Source organism: Salvelinus namaycush, chromosome 23, assembly GCF_016432855.1.
Source record: "Salvelinus namaycush isolate Seneca chromosome 23, SaNama_1.0, whole genome shotgun sequence".
Classification (NCBI taxonomy): domain Eukaryota; kingdom Metazoa; phylum Chordata; class Actinopteri; order Salmoniformes; family Salmonidae; genus Salvelinus; species Salvelinus namaycush.
Window position 1 is genome coordinate 25,073,323 of NC_052329.1, and position 24,138 is coordinate 25,097,460.

The 24,138-nt window shown below is 42.5% G+C and overlaps 1 protein-coding gene across 1 annotated transcript in view; it reads left to right on the plus strand.

Annotated features, from left to right (window-relative positions):
* The first annotated feature begins 17,080 nt into the window (after nucleotides 1-17,080).
* Nucleotides 17,081-24,138, plus strand: part of LOC120018565 (trafficking regulator of GLUT4 1-like) — a 30,296-nt gene continuing 23,238 nt past the window's right edge. The window contains exon 1 of the mRNA XM_038961780.1: nucleotides 17,081-17,431. Coding sequence (XP_038817708.1) covers nucleotides 17,081-17,431 — 351 coding nt within the window. The remainder of the gene's footprint in view (nucleotides 17,432-24,138) is intronic.

Sequence of the window (24,138 nt, forward strand, 5' to 3'; positions counted from 1 at the left end):
TGTGTGTGTGTGTGTGTGTGTGTGTGTGTGTGTGTGTGTGTGTGTGTGTGTGTGTGTGTGTGTGTGTGTGTGTGTGTGTGTGTGTGTGTGTGTGTGCATGCATGTCTGTCACAGTGAGAGGATGAGGCAGGTAAGAGGAGATGTCTGGCCAGGGTATGTTCTCCTGTACCTCTGGCCAGGGTATGTTCTCCTGTACCTCTGGCCAGGGTATGTTCTCCTGTACCTCTGACCAGGGTATGTTCTCCTGTACCTCTGGCCAGGGTATGTTCTCCTGTACCCCTGGCCAGGGTATGTTCTCCTGTACCTCTGGCCAGGGTATGTTCTCCTGTACCCCTGGCCAGGGTATGTTCTCCTGGACCTCTGGCCAGGGTATGTTCTCCTGTACCTCTGGCCAGGGTATGTTCTCCTGTACCTCTGGCCAGGGTATGTTCTCCTGTACCTCTGGCCAGGGTATGTTCTCCTGTACCTCTGGCCAGGGTATGTTCTCCTGTACCCCTGGCCAGGGTATGTTCTCCTGTTCCTCTGGCCAGGGTATGTTCTCCTGTACCCCTGGCCAGGGTATGTTCTCCTTTACCCCTGCTGGTGGTTGCCCTTCTGCTGGCTCAGCGCTGAATGTCAAGGTAAGGAAGGAGCACACACACACATGCTACAAAACCTAACGTGGCAGACACACAAACACATCGTTTTTATGTTAACAAAGCATAAGTAGAGCGAACATACACACATACACACATTGCACACACACACACACACATACACACACATACACACACACACACACACACACACACACAAATTCTCTCTCCCTCTGAAGCCATAGAAAGAAAAGTGGCACACACGTCAGAGCACCTGTGTGTGTCTTTTTCCATCACTGAAGCATCAGACTCAGTTCTATTTATGAATTAATGGCCTTTCAATATGCTTCAATACCAGCAGCTAGATGACATGAACACAAATAGCGTATGACGTCATCAAAGGGAACTAATGCATCAGAGCTGTGTTTCCATGGTGGCTAAATAGGAGTACAGTCACAGGGTGAACCCCATGCGTGCGAACATAGAGGAAGCACAGATTAGTAAAGGCCCAGTGCACTCAAAAACGTGACTGTCCAACACTATGCGGACACCCCTTCAAATTAGTGGATTGGGCTATTTCAGCCACACCCTTTGCTGACAGGTGTATAAAATCGAGCATACAGCCATGCAATCTCCATAGACAAACATCGGCAGTAGAATGGCCTTACTGAAGAGCTCACTGACTTTCAACGTGGCACCATCATAGGATGCCACCTTTCCAACAAGTCAGTTAGTCAAATTTTTGCCCTGCTAGACCGGCCGTGGTCAACTGTAAGTGCTGTTATTGTGAAGTGGAAACGTGTAGGAGCAACAACGGCTCAGCCGTGAAGTGGTAGGCCACACAAGCTCACAGAAGGGAACCGCCGAGTGCTGAAGCGCATAGCGCGTAAAAATCGTCTGTCCTCGGTTGCAAGACTCACTACTGAGTTCCAAACTGCCTCTGGAAGCAACTTTAGCACACAAACTGTTCTTTGGGAGCTTCATGAAATGGGTTTCCATGGCTGAACAGCCGCACACAAGCCTAAGATCACCATGCGCAACGAGTAATGAAGTAATGAATCACGCTTCACCATCTAGCAGTCTGATGGACGAATCTGTGTTTGACAGATGCCAGGGGAACGCAACCTTCCCGAATGCATAGTGCCAAATGTAAAGTTTGGTGGAGGAGGAATAATGGTCTGGGGCTGTTTTCATGGTTCAGACTAGGCCCCTTAAGATTTCCCTTCACTGGAACTAACGCTACAGCATACAACGACATTCTAGACGATTCTGTGCTTCTGTAACCGATGTGAAATGGCTAGCTAGTTAGCGGGGTGCGCGCTAATAACGTTTCAATCGGTGACGTCACTCGCTCTGACACCTTGAAGTAGTTGTTCCCCTTGCTCTGCAAGGGCCGCGGCTTTTGTGGAGCGATGGGTAACGATGCTTCGTGGGAGGCAGTTGTTGATGTGTGCAGAGGGTCCCTGGTTCGGGGCGAGGAGAGGGACGAGAGCTATACTGTTACACTTCCACCTTTGTGGCAACCGTTTGGGGAAGGCCCTTTCCTGTTTCAGCATGACAAATGCCCCAGTGCACAAAGCAAGGTCCATACAGAAACGTCAAATACCCCATCAAATACCTTTGGGATGAATTGGAACACTGACTGCGAGCCAGGCCTAATCACCCAACATCAGTGCCGAGCTCACTAATGCTCTTGTGGCTGAATGGAAGCAAGTCCCCGCAGCAATGTTCCAATATCTAGTGAAAAGCCATCCCAGAAGAGTGGAGGCTGTTATAGCAGCAAAGAGGGGACCAACTCCATATTAATGCCCAGGATTTTGGAATGAGATGTTCGACGAGCAGTCCACATACTTTTGGCCATGTAGTGTATGTTTTATTTATATTTCCATACTATGAGGTTGAAATTATTCTGTGAAATTGTGAAAATGATGATAATGCCCTTTTAGTGTGAGAGCTGTTGGAAAATACCGCCCGAAATTACAGCCTGTTTTGGTGGGATGGAATTTTGGCCTGTCTGGTTAATTAGTCAATTAGAAAGAGAGTTCCAAACCTCTCTGCCAATAACAGCTAGTTTTCAGTTTCCCCCTCCCCACTCAGACCACTCCCAGACAGTCATAGCCAAATTCTTGCTTGAGAAATTGCTCTTTGCTAAGAAGCTGTTTATTTTCATAGCCAGAAATGATTTGATGTTGAGACATAAACGGCTGCATTGCTGTTTATCTCTACACCTGTTGAAGATGTAACTGGGTGATAATGGTGCTGTAAGTCAGTCTTTGTGTCAGAGTGACTCACTCATAGAGCCTGTGTCACCCCACCCACGCCGTTCTCTGACGCTCTCTCTCTCTCTGTGTGTGTGTGTGTGTGTGTGTGTGTGTGTGTGTGTGTGTGTGTGTGTGTGTGTGTGTGTGTGTGTGTGTGTGTGTGTGTGTGTGTGTGTGTGTGTGTGTGTGTTATTAATATATTAACATACAGTAATATGTTATACAGTAGACACAGGGTTAGGTCAAACTAGTTTTTCCTATTCAGACAGCAATGATATGTTTTCCATAGAACTGAACTCAAGTGCTCTATCACATTATAATCTCATCTTTGAAGACAAGATATGAGGTAATTTCATTCACTAAGACTTCAGTCTTGAAGGACAATGAATATTGTCCGTTCATTCATTCAATTATTCATTCAACCGCTGCTTCTATGACCTACTAATTTCAGTAAAACCTGCTCGTTGATGTGTGTGTATACCTGGCGCAGCCACAAGAGGGCGACAAATCATACTGTTACTAGCCTGGCTATGGTCCAGGTACATAAGGCGCTGTTGCACAATCCTGATTACCACATGATTGGTGGAATGCAAACTTGAGATCAGCTTGTTGTCTTATAGGGTCTAGTGTTCCACCTACTGTACATCTGACATTTAATGACCACATTATAGATTCATAATGCACTACAAAGCCATTAAAAATACAGGTAACTGCGAAAATAAAGGAAACACCAACAGAAGTGTCTTAATAGGGCGTTGGGCCACCACTATCCAGAACAGCATCAATGCACCTTGCCATTGATTCTACAAGTGTCTGGAACTCTATTGAAAAGATCCGACACCATTCTTCCACATGAAATTTTGTGTTTTGTTGATGGTAGTGGAAAACGCTGTCTCAGGCACCACTCCAGAATCTCCCATAAGTGTTCAATTGGGTTGAGATCTGGTGACTGTGATGGCCATGGCATATGGTTTACATTGTTTTCATGCTCATCAAATCATTCAGTGTCCACTTGTGCCCTGTGGCTGGGGACATTGTCATCCTATGCGGGTATATCCATGGTAGCCAAAATAATGGCCTGCCCAGCATTTTTATACATGACCCTAAGCATGATGGGATGTTAACTGCTTCATTAACTCAGGAACCACACCTGTGTGGAAGCATCTGATTTCAATATACTTTGTATCCTTCATTTACTCAAGTGTTTCCATTATTTTGGCAGTTACCTGAAGGCTGTTTTGGTTCTTATTTGTATATTAGAGTAGCCTATTAGAGTTCCCTGAAAAGAGTTAGAATTTCCAGAAAAGGAAATCACACACCCTGATGTTCTCTTTACTTGAGTAGAAATGCTGCTCCATTATTTACTGGATTTGGCTGCAACACACACCACCACAGGAGCTTTGGATTTAAAACACACACACGTCTGCATGAATACACATGCTCGAATGTGCACACATGCGTGCGCTCACACACACACACTCACTCACGCAGGCACGCATGGACGCACACACACACCACACATACACACCACTCAGCAGCACATATGGGATGCAGATGTGATGTATGAACTGGGGTCACAGAGTCCACAGTACCAGTGCTGGATAATTGCCTACCCTGACATAGAAGTCTTAAAGAGCACTGAGAAATGTCTATCTATTCATCCTGATATTGGTAAATCCAGGAAATTTCCTGTGGAATGGAAACCATGTTCTACTCTAAAATATCTAAAACATTCTATTATATTCGCTTCTACCTCAGCAACACAGGATATTAAAAGGGAAGGAGTCGGACAGACCTTTATGAGATGGACGACGGTCTTCTTCTTTTCCCTTTGATCATGACTGAATAGAAACTAGAAACTTTAGCAACACTTAATAATAAACCAGTAATAAACCATTATTACTAGTTATAAGCATGTATTTCAGATAGCAATATATCAACAACAGCCTCAAAATGGCTGATACTGTCTCAGAATCATTACTGGGTGATAGTAGCAAGCCATCATAAGGATGTCCACGTTCTAAGTGCTTCACATTATGCCCCTATCACAATGATTTGTAACTGTGGGCTTGAAGTAGTGTTTTTTTATCCCGTTCTGGATGTTTCTAGTTCAGCAGATGATAGATAGTCATCAGGAGAAACGTTGAGAAGAGCTGATTGAGGGATGGATGAATGGGGGAAGGGGAGAAGGAGATGAATGGAGGAGGGATTCTTATCTCATTCTTTCTTTCCTAATCATCGAGGAGTAACATTAATGTGTGTTCATAACTCTCACACCGTCTATAGGCTACCCTAGCAGAAACACATATACAGACACACATACACACACACACAGCTATTTACAGTATTTACTGTACACATAGACAGACATATAGAAAGATGTCTTCAGATATGGAAGGGGCCGTGCTCCTGGGGTGGAAGGCATTAAGAAAACAATCCTGTATGGAGGGACAGCTGAAATGCCCCGGTTCATTACTGGGACCAAGGTAGGCCTCAATCTCTCCATCTCTACCTATTCCTCTGCGTCAACCTCTTTATCGCTATCCAAATTCATCCATTTCGATCTCTCTATCTATTTAATTTATAATCCTCAGTCTTTCTCTCTTTCTATTTCTCTCAATATGAATCTCTCGATCTATCTATTTTAACATAACTCCATCTATCGACTTTTCTATCCTCTTTCTCAAACAGTGGAGGTTTTCTCCAGGCCACAAACAGTTACTCATCCAGTGCTTTGTCTCCAATTCCAGACAAATCTGATTACTGTGAAGAAGATGGTTGCAATAGATTCTAGAACATTGTGTAGATTCTGAAAATAAAAATAATGTTTGTCTCACTCAAATCAGGACAAATAAAATTGTCTTACTTATGGAGTCATATGACACTATTCATTCCATTAGTAATGACATGGTACAAGATCTTATCATGTTGCATCCTGCCTGTCAACAGGGGCCACATACCCACAACAGTATGGTCAGTGCATAAAGGGGTGGCATTTGGTGAAACTGGAGAATCTGGAGGAAAATCTTCTTCTTTTCTCCCCTCCACTTCTTTCATATTGTACATCCTCCTCCATTATCCCTATCCCTATCCCCTATCCCCTATCCCCTATCCCCCCCCCCCCCCCCCCCCCAGGTAGCCTTCCATTTCTGTACCCAGCTGTGTGATGATTGTACGGTGATAGACGACAGTAAGGGGGTGGGCGTGCCCATGATCGGAAACATGTTCAAGCTGGAGATCTGGGAGACCCTGCTCACCTCCATGAAGATCGGAGAGGTGGCCGAGTTCTGGTGCGATGTCACTGTGAGTAGAACTCATTCTCCCACAATGCAGTGCCACGGTAGCATGTTTCCAGATTCTAAACACCTCTCCAGAAGTCAACTGACTATCTCAATTAAAAAAGGTTTGTCCTAAGTGAACAATTATTTTACCTAGGGAGACGTTTAACAAAAGCTGAAAGGTATAAATCACATCAGAATAAAGTCTCTCTCATGATGGTCGGCCTGCATCTTACAAGGAACTAAAAGAGACACCACCCATTATTACAGTATTGTCAAAAACACAAAAGCTCCTTCTATTCAGAGCATACCGAGTAAACACTTAAATATCTCAATAACTCTCTCACTAGCATGAGACACAATACAAACACACTGGAATATCATACACCTAATATCATACACCTAATACAGGTGCTTTGTGGTCCCGTGTGTGTTCATTGCCAGTGTTGTGTCATAATGATGATAATTAGAAACAACATTAGGGACAGGTAAAAACAAACAGATTAGCTCTTGTGTCATGTCAATGCTAATCTCAACCCATTATTGAAGAGGATCCAGGCATTTCTGTCAGGTCCCCTTTTTTGCTATTTGTCCCTTCTCAGACAATTCAACACATCTCTAGTAAGCTATGAAAAGCACACATTTGTCGAAAATGTAGGCCCTACTTTCAGTTGTCTGTTTTATCTGTGCTCTTCAACGTATTATGTCTGCAATTGTAGGCTTTCCAGGGGTTTGGTTATACATTTATATTTGGTAACACTTTATTTGGATAGTCCATCTGTAGATGCTCTACAGACTATCTACAGTAACATTTCAATGAACTATCTACTAACCCTAACTGTAGATCTAACCCTAACCTTAACCCTTATCCTAACCCTAAACTTAACCCTTACTTAACCTAACCCTAGCTCTAACCCTAACCCTTACCCTAACCCTTATTCTAAACCTAACCCTAACGCTTAACCTTAGCAAGCAGTTGATTATCAACAGATAGTTTGTTGATAGCATGACCATCTGTAGAGTATCTATAGATGGACTATCCGGACTATCCAAATAAAGTGTGACCTCACACTGAGTACACAAAACATTAAGAACACCTTCCTAATATTGAGTTGCACCCTGCCACTCGGGAGCCCCTACACTGATCTACACTACATCTACACTACATCTACACTGATTGAAGTGGATTTAACAAGTTTATCAATAAGGGACCACCTGGATTCACCTGGTCAGTCTATGTCATGGAAGAGCAGGTGTTCATAATGTTTTGTACACTCAGTGTTCATTTATTCTACCTACAACACCTGCTAGTGAGGGTAACCTAAGGTTGCTATCTGCAACACCTGCTAGTGAGGGTAACCAAAGGTTGCTATCTACAACACCTGCTAGTGAGGGTAACCTAAGGTTGCTACTGTATCTACATCACCTGCTAGTGAGGGTAACCTAAGGTTGCTATCTGCAACACCTGCTAGTGAGGGTAACCAAAGGTTGCTATCTACAACACCTGCTAGTGAGGGTAACCTAAGGTTGCTACTGTATCTACATCACCTGCTAGTGAGGGTAACCTAAGGTTGCTACTGTATCTACAACACCTGCTAGTGAGGGTAACCTAAGGTTGCTACTGTATCTACAACACCTGCTAGTGAGGGTAACTTAAGGTTGCTACTGTATCTACAACACCTGCTAGTGAGGGTAACCTAAGGTTGCTATCTACAACACCTGCTAGTGAGGGTAACTTAAGGTTGCTACTGTATCTACAACACCTGCTAGTGAGGGTAACCTAAGGTTGCTATCTACAACACCTGCTAGTGAGGGTAACCTAAGGTTGCTACTGTATCTACAACACCTGCTAGTGAGGGTAACCTAAGGTTGCTATCTACAACACCTGCTAGTGAGGGTAACCTAAGGTTGCTATCTACAACACCTGCTAGTGAGGGTAACCTAAGGTTGCTACTGTATCTACATCACCTGCTAGTGAGGGTAACCTAAGGTTGCTATCTACAACACCTGCTAGTGAGGGTAACCTAAGGTTGCTATCTACAACACCTGCTAGTGAGGGTAACCTAAGGTTGCTATCTGCAACACCTGCTAGTGAGGGTAACCTAAGGTTGCTACTGTATCTACATCACCTGCTAGTGAGGGTAACCTAAGGTTGCTATCTGCAACACCTGCTAGTGAGGGTAACCTAAGGTTGCTATCTACAACACCTGCTAGTGAGGGTAACCTAAGATTGCTACTGTATCTACATCACCTGCTAGTGAGGGTAACCTAAGGTTGCTACTGTATCTACATCACCTGCTAGTGAGGGTAACCAACGGTTGCTACTGTATCTACATCACCTGCTAGTGAGGGTAACCTAAGGTTGTGTGTTCTATTTTCATCTTTGGGTGACTTCTTTTCACCCCAGTTATTTGTGTCTACAAGAGTCTGGCTGTGTGTGTAAAAGTACATATATGTGTGCAAACTTTCGTATGTGTGTATGTTTATACGTGCATGGATTTGTATGTGTATGTTGATGGAGGAGACAAACAGCTTAGAGAGTGTGATTATTAATATGCAGCAGCTTCAACTTTCCCTAATCGCATGTGATTACTGCTGACTCACCATGAACACAACCTGGGACGGGCTTTAAATCAGCTGGGGCATAGCCATTCATTCCTTATCTAGTAGCTACAACCTGGGTGCTTTACAGTAGGCTACATTCTGCGACCCTACCAGTGTTGAGGGTCAAATGAAGTGTTTACTCATCCCAACCAGCGGAGGGCGATATTGTTACATAGGAGACATAGTTCAGTTGAGGAGGAGAATTGGCAGAGTTTCACAAATACTTGTGTATTCACAAATACACCATGGTCCTTACTGGTTTAATTGATATACTAAGTATGACAGACAATGAGCAATGTCGTACTCCACCCATTCCAATCCATTCAAATCAGTAAAAAAGGGGAAACCCTATTTAAACAAAAATCTTATATCATATAGCTCTGGTCAGTTGTGACCCGTCTTTTCTTTTTTACCTGTTTTGCATGTTATTTTGGCATTAATACGTGTCACATATCAGTTTGCAAACAATGAAAAAAAAATGTAGTTAATAAAGCCACATACAAACATGGTCTCTTTTTTGCTTTCTTGAGTAAGGCAGCTCCAAAATGCAGGTGTTTCAGCCTAGCTCAGTGCTTTCTGGTGGTGGGGCAGCCAGCGGAAAATACGGGGGTGGGGTTGGTAATGTTCTCTAGTTGCGCCGTCATAGGCTGTGTTCTGTCACTCATGGAGACACTACGTCACCACAAAATCTACAGGGAGAGCTCTAAAATTCAAGCCCCTTGGGTGCTGCTATAGAGTTACATTAGAAATGCCCATCCAAGAAGGCTCAAGGTCATTGGCCACAGATAAAATGACGTCAAATCACGTTATATCTACTTTAGCTTTGATTGGACTGATCATGTCAACATCATACTTTCAAAATCTTAGCTAGGAAGCTAGACAAGCAGTAATCACCATGAATCACTTCGACAATCTACTGGCATATCCTTTTCAATCCTTGTCATATGAAGAGAAATTATATATAAAACGTATTGGTGCTCATCGGCCATTGGACATAAACATTACACAACAAGTAAAAGGAGCAGGTTTCTGGCCACGGTAGAATAGTGTAGCGACCCGCACAGACAGCTGTGTGTTATGTGTTAGGCTAGTAGGTGGTTGTGTTGTACTTACCAGTATCCAGTGTTCGCGGGGTCCGACATGTCAATCAACCTGCTATCTGCCATTCACAGGAATGCCTGGAATGTTCTGATGCCGGGCATCCTGGCGGTTGGCGGAGTGGCGTGGAGGGGGGGTTGGGCAGGGGGATGGAGCATTGGAAGCTAAGACCAGGTTTAGCCTTTGTTCTCTCTCTTACGTCTGGGCTTCACAAGAGAAGGTCACGATTGGCTTGTGGGTTATCTTTCATTTATTTGGCGTGGGCTACGGCCAAACAGTAGCCTGTGTAAAGTTGGTTTAATAAACCGTCAATTCGTAAACTCAATCCTCTGTCTGGACAATTGTTCCTTTATGATCTAGTCAGGTCATTACAATAGATTCAAGGCATAATGTACAGACAAAGGTATGGTAGGATGTGAATACAGTGGAGGTAAACCTAGGCATTGAGTGACGATGAGAGAGGTATTGTCTCTAGAGACACCATTTAAACAAGGTGAGGTCACCACATGTGTGGGAGATGGAACAAAAAGGTTAGCTAAGGCATATTGAGCAGGGCTGGAGTCTCCACAGTGAAATAAGACAATAATCACTAACCAAAACAGCAATGGACAAGGCATATTGACATTAGGGAGAGGCATGCGTAGCCGAGTGATCATAGGGTTCAGTGAGTAGTTAAGCTGGCTGGAGACACGGCGATTCAGACAGCTAGCGGGCCGGGGCTAGCAGGCTAGCAGAAGGGCCTCAGAGGGACGTCGCAACGGAAGAAGTCTGTTGTAGCCACCTTGTGCGGTTACGTCTGCAAACCTGTCGTGATGGATCCACAGGGCTCCGTGTAGTAAAAGTGTCCAGGCCAATTGGCAAAATATAAAACATCAAGCTTGGTTGTAGATTATGTACTTTTTTTTATTTTTATGAATATAGCCTTTTATTCTTTCCTTTAATCCATGGTATCAATATTGTTTTAAAGGGATTTTCACACACTTACAAAGTTTCTACCCTCAATAATGGGTTTCTACCCTCCATGGGGTGGCAGGTAGCCTAGTGGTTAGAGTGTTGGACTAGTAACTGAAAGGTTGCAAGATCAAATCCCTGAGCTGACAAGGTAAAAATATGATGTTCTACCCCTGAACAAGGCAGTTAACCCACTGTTCCTAGGCTGTCATTGTAAATAAGAATTTGTTCTGAACTGACTTGCCTAGCTAAATAAAGGTAAAAATAAGTGTAGTCATTTCTCTGTATTTTGTTGCCACCATTACATTCCACTAGATGGAATTATTTCGATAGCATAGACCTCAGGGCTAAATACTGTACTATCAAAGTCTACTTCTGATATATCAACAACTACTCCAATAACAAAGTAACAAAGAGGATAATGAATTCACCAGTATGGCACAATGGCAGGACATTCTCCAATAGATTACTCCAACAGAGTAACAAAGCTAGAAGCAGAGGCTTCTAGCTTTTATTCCAGCCCAGCACTAACATACCTGATTACACTAATCACGGTCGAGACTGAAGGCTTTGATTAGTTGATTATTGGAAACAGGGGGTGTTAGTGCTGGGCTGGGACAAAAGCCTGTCCACGCAGTTGCACACCAGGAGCATAGTTGGGGAACTCTGCTTTAGATTTGGAGAACCCTGCTCTAAGTTAATGTATTGACCGGATATGCTTTCTGATGGCCTGCATGTTAACATGAAGGATCACTTTTCTGTGAAAGGAATGATAGGTGATTGCAGTGTCTGAGTGATAGGGGCCACATACTGGTTAGTGATGGAGACACTCCCACAGTAACATGACAGACAGCACACCCACCCACCGACAGCTGTCTCCAGTAAGCTACGTACAGTAATATAATTGGGTAAATGTCTGAGAGACACGTGTGTGTGTGTGTGTGTGTGTGTGTGTGTGTGTGTGTGTGTGTGTGTGTGTGTGTGTGTGTGTGTGTGTGTGTGTGTGTGTGTGTGTGTGTGTGTGTGTGTGTGTGTGTGTGTGTGTGTGTGTGTGTTTGTTTGTTTGTTTGTTTGTGTGAGTAATACAGAGTGCTCAGGATGAGTAATGCCCCTGGGGTTTAGGAAACAGCTGAAGGTGGATTGCATAGCAAACAAACAAACATTTGACAATCTGGGGACATTTTGTTAGTCCCCACGAGGTCAAATGCTACTTCTAGGGGGTTTAGGGTTAAGGTTAGGGTTAAGGGGTAAGAGTACGTGTTAAAGTTTAGGGTTAAGGAAAATATAATTTTGAATGGGACTGAATTGTGTGTCCCCACAAGGTTAGCTGTACAAGACTGTGTGTGCGTGTGCGTGTGCGTGTGTACAGTATCAGCTCGATGGCATACAGAGAGCTCACTTTCATTCAGGGAATCCCCTATTCGTCAGAGAATCACTTTTCTCTGTACACTCAGAAAAAAGGGTTATTTGGTGTTCTTTATAGAACATTTAGAGTTTTTGGAGGAGATTCAAGAACCCTTCACTAAAAAGGTTATATACAGTGCCTTCGGAAAGTATTCAGACCACTTGACTTTTTTTACAGCCTTATTCTAAAATGTATTAAATTGATCATTCGACACACAATAACCCATAATGACAAAGGAAATACAAGTTTTTAGATAATTTAGCACATGTATTTAAAAATGGAAATATCAAATTTCCATAAGTATATGTGACCCTTTACTCAGTACTTTGTTGAAGCATCTTTGGCAGCGATTACAGCCTCGAGTCTTCTTGGGTATGACGCTACAAGCTTGGCACACCTGTAATCAGGGAGTTTGTTCCTTTCTTTTCTGCAGATCCTTCTGCATTGTCTTGGCTGTGTGCTTGGTGTCATTATCCTGTTGGAAGGTGAACCTTTACCCCAGTCTGTGATCCTGAGCGCTCGGGAGCAGGTTTTCATCAAGGATCTCTCTGTACTTTGCTCCCTTCATCTTTGCCTCGATCCTGACTAGCCTCCCAGTCCCTGCCGCTGAAAAACATCCCCACAGCATGAAGCTGCCACTGCCATGCTTCACCGTAAGGATAGTGCCAGGTTTCCTCCAGATGTGATGCTTGACATTCAGGCCAAAGAGTTCAATCTTGGTTTCATCAGACCAGAGAATCTTGTTTCTCATGGTCTGAGAGTCTTTAGGTGACTTTTGGCAAACTCCAAGCGGGCTGTCATGTGCCTTTTACTGAGGAGTAGCTTCCGTCTGGCCACTCTATCGTAAAGCCTGATTGGTGAAGTGCTGCAGAGATGGTTGTCCTTCTGGTAGGTTCTCCCATTTCCACATAGGAACTCTAGAGCTCTGTCAGAGTGACCATCGGGTTCTTGGTCACATCCCTGACCAATCAATCAATCAATCAATCAATCAAATGTATATACTGTATATAGCCCTTCTTACATCAGCTGATGTCACAAAGTGCTGTACAGAAACCCAGCCTAAAACCCCAAACAGCAAGCAGTGCAGGTGTAGAAGCACGGCCAAGGCCCTTCTCCCCAGATTGCTCAGTTTGGCCCGGGCGGCCAACTCTAGGAAGAGACTTGGTGGTTTCAAACTTATTCCATTTAAGAATGATGGGGGCCACTGTGTTCTTGGGGACCTTCAATGCTGCAGACATTTTTTGGTACCCTTCCCCTGATCTGTGCCTCGACACAATCCTGTCTCTGAGCTCTATGGACAATTCCTTCGACCTCATGGCTTGGTTTTTGCTCTGACATGCACTGTCAACTGTGGGACCTTATATTGACAGCTGTGTACCTTTCCATATCATGTCCAATAAATTGAATTTACCACAGGTGGACTCCAATCAAGTTGTAGAAACATCTCAAGGATGATCAATGGAAACAGGATGCACCTGAGCTCAATTTTGTGTCTCATAGTAAAGGGTCTGAATACTTATGTAAATAAGGTATTTATGTTTTTTATGAGTGAAAGCTTACAACGTAGGTGCACAGGTTGAGAGAAATTTGATTAATCAAGGTGACAGACATTTACACATTCAATACCACCTTGAACAACCTTGCCTGCATCTAGCTGATCTAGATTGTAATCATTAGTCCAACAGTTGCAAATTAGAGTTTCTATTGGACAAATTCAGGTATGTTTTCCCAGTTTCATTCCGTTTGCTTCCGTATAAGAAACTTTTTTTTCAACAGAATCGGCAGAAAGAATACACCCCTGATCACACGCAAACAAAAATTACCTTTCCAAGCCAAACCTTCATATCATAACCGCTAACCCCTACACACAGCCTGCATCGTTGTCACCATATTATCTAACGTCAAGTCAACATAGCTACTAGAACAAATGCGTTATTAAACCTGCTACAATAATGCAGTACAGTGTACAGTTAGCATGCAGTTTAGCAGTTACATTTGCGGGCCCCGGTGGCAACAAATTTATATAACCAAAAGCTTACCTTGACCTGGAAGAGTTCCAGTGTTGGATAGCCATAGCCAGCTAGGTAACATAGTATCCCTCTCTGTTTGAGCCAGGTGTTTGAGTAGGCTAAACTAGCTAGCTGCATTCGCTAGCTAAGTAAGTGAAAGTGTAAGTGAAAATACAAAATATAACTATCTCTCTCTCCAACTGTTCAACTATTATCTTTCTCTCTCATTGAGTCAACTACTCACCAGAATTGTATGTACTGCAGTTCTAGCTAGCTGTAGCACATGCTTTCAGTACTAGATTCATTCTCTGATACTTTGATATGGTGGACAACATGTCAGTTCATGCTGCAAGAGCTCTGATAGGTAGGAGGACATCCTCCGGAAGTTGTCATCATTACTGTGTAAGTCTATAGAAGGGGTGAGAACCACGTGCCTCCTAGGTTTTGTAGTGAAGTCAGTGTACCCAGAGGAGAACGGAAAATAGCTGTCCTCCGGCTACACCATGGTGCTACCCTACAGTGCTGTTGAAGCTACTGTAGACCTTCATTGCAAAACAGTGTGTTTTAATCAATTATTTGGTGACGTGAATATATTTAGTATAGTTTTATCTAAAAAGGATAACTTTTTAATGTTTCACTATTTTTATTTTTATTAAATTCACTGAGGAGGGTCCTTTCCTTCCTCCTCTGAGGAGACTCCACTGATGTCTGCATAGCATTTTGTCTTCATTTTATGTTTTTGCTCATTTTTTCTTCTCTGCAACCAGTCACCCAACAACACATACTGTATTGGCGGTAGGTATCCCAGCGGCTAAGGAGTTGGACCTGTGTCCGAAAGGTGGCCAGTTCAAATCCTGGGGCCGGGCACTGGAAAAAAACGGGCTGAATTGATCTGACAACTGGAGGGCTGTTGGGTTCACATCCTCAAATCTCCATCCAGGGGCACTGCACTGCAGCTTGAACAAGTGCCCGTCTCAACTGTATGTGTGAGGTCTGCTGTTTGGAGGGTTGAGAACGGAGCAGAAGACACATTTTTGTTGTTCACTGTAAATAGTGGATAAAGTTGTATTGTATTGTAAAGAAGTCAGCCAGAGTTGGCTTGGGCCATCATTCAAACAAAGACATGCCTTCCTGCCCACCAGTGCATATTTCAAAACTATGTTTGCATATAATGACAATACACTCACAAAAATATCCTGGTATTCTATTGTCCATTACTTAATTGTTTATTAAATTATATTGTTAGCTAAAAATATTACTATTTAATAGTAGTAGCCATAATTCATAAATGGCACCATGCAGGGTTCTGTATGGAACCATTTTGGTTCAGTGAAGAAGAACCTCTCCATATATGAAGCAAGCGATATAACCCTTTTGGGTTCTATAAGGAACCTTTTTTTCTAAGAGTGTAGGACACAAAAACAGACAACACCAACCTGCCCTTCAAGAACCTCACTTCTCATAGGTCCTCATTTTGGACCATAGCAGCAGAAAACATAGAGCTATCACCTATTAAATGCGGGAAGACACATTTCAGTAGAATAGATTCAGTTGGACAACTGACTAGGTATCCCCCTTTCCCTTATCATTACATGTAGCACTTTATGGCTTTCTATACAGTACATATTATCAATCTAGTTAGAACTTTAAATGCTGTATCCGAAAAAAAATTACCCACTGTTTATAATCAGTCGATACAGAATGTGGATGGAAGCCTAAATTCAAGTTTGAACTACAAAGTTTCTATGTCATTATCCACAAATTAAACCAACCCCCGTGGTAGGTTATTGATTTGGTATCAATTGACCAGTAGGCTATATCAGGTTCCTGATAAAGGGAGCCTAGTGGAAGACAGTTAACATTTCTACCACACCGTGTACACATGCTCAACCACGCGTGACCTCGGGACATTGAGTAAATCTACACAATCAAATTTAAGATCATCAATGCTATTTCGACAAATTAGAATAGTAAAAGTGGCCTATATTAGCCTATACTAGAAGAAGTGTTGATACGTCCCACGCGGGGATCAAAGCGCCAGAGAGATTACGCCCTATCTCTACTGCCACTGGCGCGCTTCCATAGTGGTGCTGATGTTGGGAAACACCGAAGGAGAGAAAGAAGGGGGAGGAGAGGGGGGGGGGCGCCACACTGCTCTGCTACAAGTTCAACCCAGTGGCTCTGTCGCTGCAGCGTGAGAAACAGCCTTGACACACGGCCCGTTGCGGAACAACACACAGGACACAAACTCACTTTCTCTGTTTCTGGGCGTATATTTGAGAGAAAGTCATCTGTTTTCCGTCCATCTTTATTATTTTGAATGAAAAAGAAAACGTTTATTTACGTAATATATAAAGCTGGTAATAATAGAGCATTGCGGTGGGGTTAAAAAGGCAGGCGACAGGCGCTTCACTGAATGATTTGTTCTTTGGCTCTGGCGTTATATATGAAGAGAGGGAGTGCACATTTCAGAGATCGCTTTCTGATAGCGAGTGTGGATTGAATGGAACTGCGGAATTGAGACGGGAGGCATTATTCTTGATTCTAGATGAAGAATGATACGCAAATCCAACGGGAAAATAACACTAAAATGTTTTATCTCTAATTAAAAGGGGTTGATTTATAACGCATGTGGATGACATATCCTACCTAAATGGTGCATTAGTATACATATCATCTTGCCACGCAATTGGTTAAATTGGGTAGTCTTAGTCTTACAGTTTATTGTAACATCGAAAGAAATTGGAGAATTAATCTTGGCACGATTAAAATAAATCAAATGTATCAGGTCAAATAATGGGAATTTAGCACCACTCTAACCAGTCTTAGTACTTTACACGATTAGGCATTTATTTTTCCTCTATAGGAAACTAATTTAAATATTTGGAATTTTGAAGAAATGGCAATCAACACAGACACTGAATTCGAGAAATCTAAACTGGGAAAGAGCGGCGGCGCGCCCGCCAACGAGTCTCAGGAGACGGAGAAACTTCTCAGCCTCGTAACCACGGAGCCTGCTGGCGGCAACCGTATGAAAATGTCCTCCTCCTTTACCATCAACGTGGGGAGCGAAAATAACCTGGATGCGGACCAGAACGGTCACAGTGTGCCCTTTAGGTCGGGCTCTGCGGGGCACCTGGCCGCTGCCCCCCCCTCCCCGTCCCGGGTCAGTTTGAGTCGCAGTCGCACCTCTTCCATCGGGAACGCCGCGGTCCAAGAGGCGCAAAAGCCCAAAGACTATCTCATACTGGTCATATTGTCCTGCTTCTGCCCTTTCTGGCCCGTCAGCATTGTTGCTTTGGCATATTCAATTATGGTAAGTGGATATCCATCGTCTGTCTAGGAAAGTGGGGTCTAAAAACACCTGTCGTTTCTTGTCAATTCACTGTTCATCATTGTCCATGTTGTATTTATACAGAAAACATTGGGGGATAAGGGAATCATAATTTGCAATTTCTTAATACATTAGATTTAGGTCTACGACCTTTTCCCACTACATCGTAGCCCTATAGCCCAGATTACCTGCTAGAAATGTAAAGGTAATTTCCGATGTTGCCAACATATGCAGTGTTTACTTTGAAAGCGGTCTCCGCTAACACGGGAACATTGCCTTAAAATGTCAATCTTGCTGTAACGCTGAATTTCCGCGATATGGATTGAATAGAGCCCTACATCTAAAACACTATTCAACAAATTATTTTATGATAAAGGAAAAAGGACAGTATATCAAGCACATTTATGTTCCCAGTAACTGTCTTTAGCCTACCTTGTGGGAAGGGGGGGGGGGGGGGGGTGCACACTCGATTACAGCCCTCCCTTCTGCTTCATTCAGAAAAGATCTGCAGCATAGCTGCACTTCCTGTACAGGGTGCCATGATGTCCCAGCTAGACAATCATATGGCCAGTGTAGCCTTTGTTGCAGCAGATTTATCAATGAGTATGCTGACCAGATTGATATTGTTTTTAAGCAACAGTGTTTCTGGTTTCAATCTATGCATAAAGGGGGCGATTTGCAGGCCATTTACACTAGGAAGTTGCATCCTGCGGTGAAACATCAGAAGCCATTTACTTTCAATGGAAGCAAAGCGAGATATCGTGACCAGAGTGACTAATCGAAGCTCACCACAGCTTCCAACCCCTACTGGATTGTCTGACAATGGCTGTTGATACGTAGCACTACCTAGCTTTCTTTCTAGCTTGTTAGCACCCACATGAGGGTGAGGCTAGGGTGAGTGTGCGAATGCTCATTGTGCAGCGTAAATGGCCGGTTAAGCCCTGACTTTGCAAATATTGAAAATATAAAAACGAGCTCACAGAAAAGTGGTCGTAAAGAAAAAAGAGCAATATTCTTACCTCAATTGATATCCAACTACAATATATTCTGTAGCAACATACAGTACCAGTCACACGTTTGGACACACCTACTCATTCAAGGGTTTCTCTTTAGTTTTTCTATTTTCTACATTGTAGAATAACAGTGAAGACATCAGAACTATGAAATAACACATGGAATCATGTAGTAACCAAAAAAGTGTTAAACAAATCAAAATATATTTTGTATTTGAGATTCTTCAAAGTAGCCACCCTTTGTCTTGATGACAGCTTTGCACAATTGGCATTCTCTCAACCAGCTTCATAAGGTACCTGGGATGCATTTCAATTAACAGGTGTGCCTTGTTAAAAGTTCATTTGTGGAATTTCTTTCCTTTGTAATGCATTTGAGCCAATCAGTTGTGTTGTGACAAAGTAGGGGTGGTATACAGCAGATAGCCCTATTTGGTAAAAGACCAAGTCCATATTATGGCAAGAACAGCTCAAATAAGTAAAGAGAAATGACAGTCCATCATTACTTTAAGAGATGAAGGTCAGTCAATACGGAAGATTTCAAGAATTCTGAAATGTTCTTCAAGTACAGTCGCAAAAACCATCAAGTGCTATGATGAAACTTGCTCTCATGAGGATCACCACAGGAAAAGAAGACCCAGATTTACTTCTGCTGCAGAGGATAAATTCATTAGAGTTCAAGTAACAGACACATCTCAACATAAACTGTTCAGAGGAGACTGCATGAATCAGGCCTTCATGGTCTGCTGCTAAAGGACACCAATAAGAGGAAGAGACTTGCTTGGGCCAAGAAACAGGAGCAATGGACATTAGACCGGTGGAAATCTGTCCTTTGGTCTGATGAGTCCAAATATGAGATTTTTTGTTCCAACCGCCATGTCTTTATGAGATGCAGAGTAGGTGAACGGATGATCTCTGCATGTGTGGTTCCCACCATGAAGCATGGAGGAGGGGGTGTGATGGTGTGGGGGTGCTTTGCTGGTGACACTGTCTGTGATTTATTTATAATTCAAGGCACACTTAACCAGCATGGCTACTACAGTATTCTGCAGTGAACGCCATCCCATCTGGTTTACGTTTAGTGGGACAATCATTTGTTTTTCAACAGGACAATGATCCAAAACACATCTCCATGCTGTGTAAGGGCTATTTGACAAAGAAGAAGGGTGATGGTGCTGCATCAGATGACCTGGCCTCCACAATCACCCAACCTCAACCCAATTGAGATGGTTTGGGATGAGTTGGACTGCAGAGTGAAGGAAAAGCAGCCAACACGTGCTCAGCATATGTGGGAACTCCTGCGAAACTGTTGAAAAAGCATTACTCGTGAAGTTGGTTGAGAGAATGCCAAGAGTGTGCAAAGCTGTCATCAAGCAAAGGGTGGCTACTTTGAAGAATCTAAAATACAAAATATATTTTGATTTGTTTAACACTTTTTTGGTTACTACATGAGTCCAGATGTGTTATTTCATAGTTTTGATGTCTTCACTATTATTCTACAATGTAGAAAATAGTAAAACTAAAGAGAAACCCTTGAATGAGTAGGCGTGTCCAAACCTTTGACTGGTACTGTAAATGGACAACAACATAATTTGGTGTTGTAACGCAAGCACAACAATAAACGCATTCAGTCTGCTTAAATTCTGAGGGATCGCGAAAATTGGCATAAAAAATTGGCAAATTGACATGTCCATCACCCTCCAATTAATTGCATTCCAAAGTGGGTCGCAAATTTGACAACTGAGTTATTTTTACAATTAATTAAATAGCACATGGAGAGAGGCTAGGACTGTTCTAGTGACCGTATTACTGCCACACCAGCAGTCATGACCACAGTAAAATTCTATGTGACCGTTGAGTTATGATAATCTCCTCTTATGCACTCTGCCCCTGTGTTAGTACCCAACTCGCTAATGATTATCAGGTAACTATTGTCTCTCTAACATCTCTGACATCAATGCAAGTGCAATCGAAAATCACATCAAATACTTATCATCAAAACAATACGGGCTTTTAAAACTCACCTCACTGTGATTGATCCAACCCAGTATCACAGGTTATTGTGAAATAGACACAAATTGCTGATTGGAATTTTTTTGACAGGCACACGAAAAGGTATATTTTTTCACAGTGCATTACAGTTTATTACACTGCATTACAATCACAGATAAAGACAGTAGGTTACTTAAGACAGAAACGACAGGAAGGAGGTTGGTCGGGGAGGATGGGTGGGCGTCTAACGCAAATGATTAGAGGGAGGTTGGGCGGGGGGAGGATGGGTAGGTGTATAACGCGAACGTCTAGCAACCCAAATGTTGTGTGTTCGACTCTCATCATGGATAACGTTTGCATTTTCACTAATTACTTTTGAGCTACTTTGGAACTACTTAGCATGTTAGTTAACCATTCCCCTAACTCTGCAGATTTTGTTGTGAGGATACAGAATCAATAGACCATTTATTTTGGTATTGCCCTCAGGTGGCCTGTTTCTGGTCTCAGGTTCAGGAATGGCTGAAAATGCATAGCATTGATCTAAAATTGACCCTAGAAATAGTACTGTTAGGAGATCTGGAGAGACCGGGTCAGTCAATTACTAATACTCTTAGTAAAAGTATTTACCTTCAACTTGCAATCTGTGGATTCTATTCGATTTGATAGATTGAAATTGTATGTTAAACATCACAGCATAGTTGAAAGATATGTGTTGCGTAGAAACCCGAAGTGGGTGGCCAGCAGAGATAGATGGGATGGGCTGAGGGAAGCTGAGGGTTGGGATGTGGAATTGGAGACAAGTGGGAGTGGAGTTGCTGTGCGGGAGATAGAATGATGGTCAAGGATAAAAGTTTTTTTTAAAGTCAAAGTAAAACATAATAAAAAAGTAAGTTTGAATGACACTGAGGGGCAGTGTTTTTACATCTAATTACAAGATTTGCCCGAGGCTGATGCCTTGCAAGTGTTTGTACACATGCATATACACACACTCTCATTCAAATAAACGCATACAAGAACACACACATACATGTAATAGTGCCAGACATTTTCCAGAGAATACATAGAGTCCCTAGTTGATTATCTATTTTATACCATGGCTATAGTTGAAAACATTTGCCACTAGAACGTGTTTATTTGCCAGTAGAAATGTGTTCAACATCCACTGAAGTAGCAAGCAAATTTACTAGATTTACAGTAGTTGGCATGGTAAACAAAAAAAACAGACTTTCTAGTTTAGCTAACCAAACCATCAGTCCTATCTTGCTATTATGGAAATCTAATTCAACAATACCAATACTGGTTTCAATTCGACTTAGCTTTCAAAAGCAGCTCAAACAAAACTTGTAAAAATGAACTATAGCCATTGAATTCTACAATGCAAATATACCGTGCGTTATGAGGAAATAATGCACGCTCTAGAATGCCCTTCAAGCCAAACAGAAAGGAGTATTCAACAATGCCATTGTAAAAGTAAGGGATAAACACAGACACACATGTACTTTACCTTGGAAATACTGGATGACGCAGCGGCACAAGGCGGAGCCGTGTCCCTTTGTGGAGTTCATTTTTCCAAGGTAATGTACACAACGGAGGCGTTTGTCACAGTTGGCAAAGAAAACAATATGAAAGCACACATTTACCGGTATAAATACTTTTTGTTGTTGATATTAACATTTTTCATAGTTTCTCATCTTTTGGTTGCTAGAAACGCGACCCGTTCGTTCGATTAGTTCGATGTTTATGCAAACAACCCAGTCGTTCGTTCTTTATGTTCCGTTGTCATGTTTACTGGCAACGTTCTTATCCCTTGCTTTCTAGTTAGCCAGCTAGCTACGGCTAACACAGTTAATTCCTCTGGAGCCAGAATAACTGCAAAGTAGTTGTTTTCTATTGACATTCATTTGCATACATCCATAACAATGAACTGATAATGCCCGTTTATGCCTGGCATAGCTAGAAAAGTTCTCGTCGGGACACAGTTCATTACAAGGAGATTGCACTGAATACCAAACATTAGGCTAGAAGCTAGCTAAATAGTTTGTCGCAAGCAAACCTGCCAAGATGACACCCGAATTAAAAAATATCAGTTGCTGAAAACAGCTGGTCAAACTATAAACGTGGGAGTTTTTTTAATTATTATTATTTATTTTTTTGATCGTTTTTGATTTTTTTCCCCCTTTTTCGTGGTATCCAATTGGTAGTTACAGTCTTGTCACATCGCTGCAACTCCCATACGGACTCGGGAGAGGCAAAGGTCGTGCGTCTTCCGAAACACAACCCAGCCAAGCTGCTTCTTGACACAACGCCCGCTTAACCCGGAAGCCAGCCGCACCAATGTGTCGGAGGAAACACTGTACACTGTAATCTTTTGGACATAAAAGCAATCTTGAGGGAATCCTATTTCAGTCATAAAATAATATTCATATGATAGGTAAGATAGACAAAACCTTGCAAAGAGCCTATCCAACTGACAATCTTTTAGAAAAAAATATAAACTATTGGAACCAAGACTTAAAAAGAACGGATATTGGCACAAGATGGAGGGATTGTTGGAACATAACTAACAAAATTACAGTTAACGTAAATGTATGCTAAATCCAGTATAAACGAATGTAACAGTATTGCTTCCGTCCCTCTCCTCACCCCTACCTGGGCTCGAACCAGGGACCCTCTGCACACATAGACAACAGCCACCCTCGAAGCATCATTACCCATCGCTCCACAAAAGCCACGGCCCTTGCAGAGCAAGGGGAACAACAACTTCAAGGTCTCAGAGCGAGTGACATCACCGATTGAAATGCTATTAGCGCGCACCCCACTAACTAGCTAGCTATTTCACATCGGTTACACAAAGGTATACAATTTATTATACAAGAGACAAAATTCACAAACTCTACAGCACGGCAGAGTCATGTCTTAAGTGTAAAACTAACAATGATTCAATAATCCATGCCTTCTGGAATGCTATAAAGTCCAAAAGTTATGGGCGGAGTAAGAAAGTTGGCTGTCAGAAGCATTACAATGTAAATGTACTTTTAATCCGTCTGTCTGCATATTTCAAGACATGGCATATGAGGGTGCAGCAAGATACCCGATTGGTTGGAAGATACTTTTCTCATCAATCATCTTGATAAAACATATACCTGAAAACTGGAAATCAACCAATCCTCCATCGTTAACACAATGGAAAGATCAAATGCTTCATTATGTTGAAAGTGCGTGTGCGACAGAGATAAACAAACTGATGCAGTTTGAGGCCATGTGACGGAGAGTGATGCGGGCGCTGGAGATGGGAGTGTGAGCAGGTGTGATGTCGTTGATGTTTGTGTGAGTCTGTATGCTGTCATTTGTATGTGTATGTTTTTTATTGTAAAAAAAATATATATGTATATATATATATACAAGTCCTCAACTGGCAGCTTCGGGATGCTGGCCTTCTAGGCAGAGTTCCTCTGTCCAGTGTCTGTGTTCTTTTTCCCATCTTAATCTTTTATTTTTATTGGTCAGTCTGAGATATGGCTTTTTCTTTGCAACTCTGCCTAGAAGGCCAGCATCCCGGAATTGCCTCTTCACTGTTGACGTTGAGACCGGTGTTTTGCGGGTACTATTTAATGAAGCTGC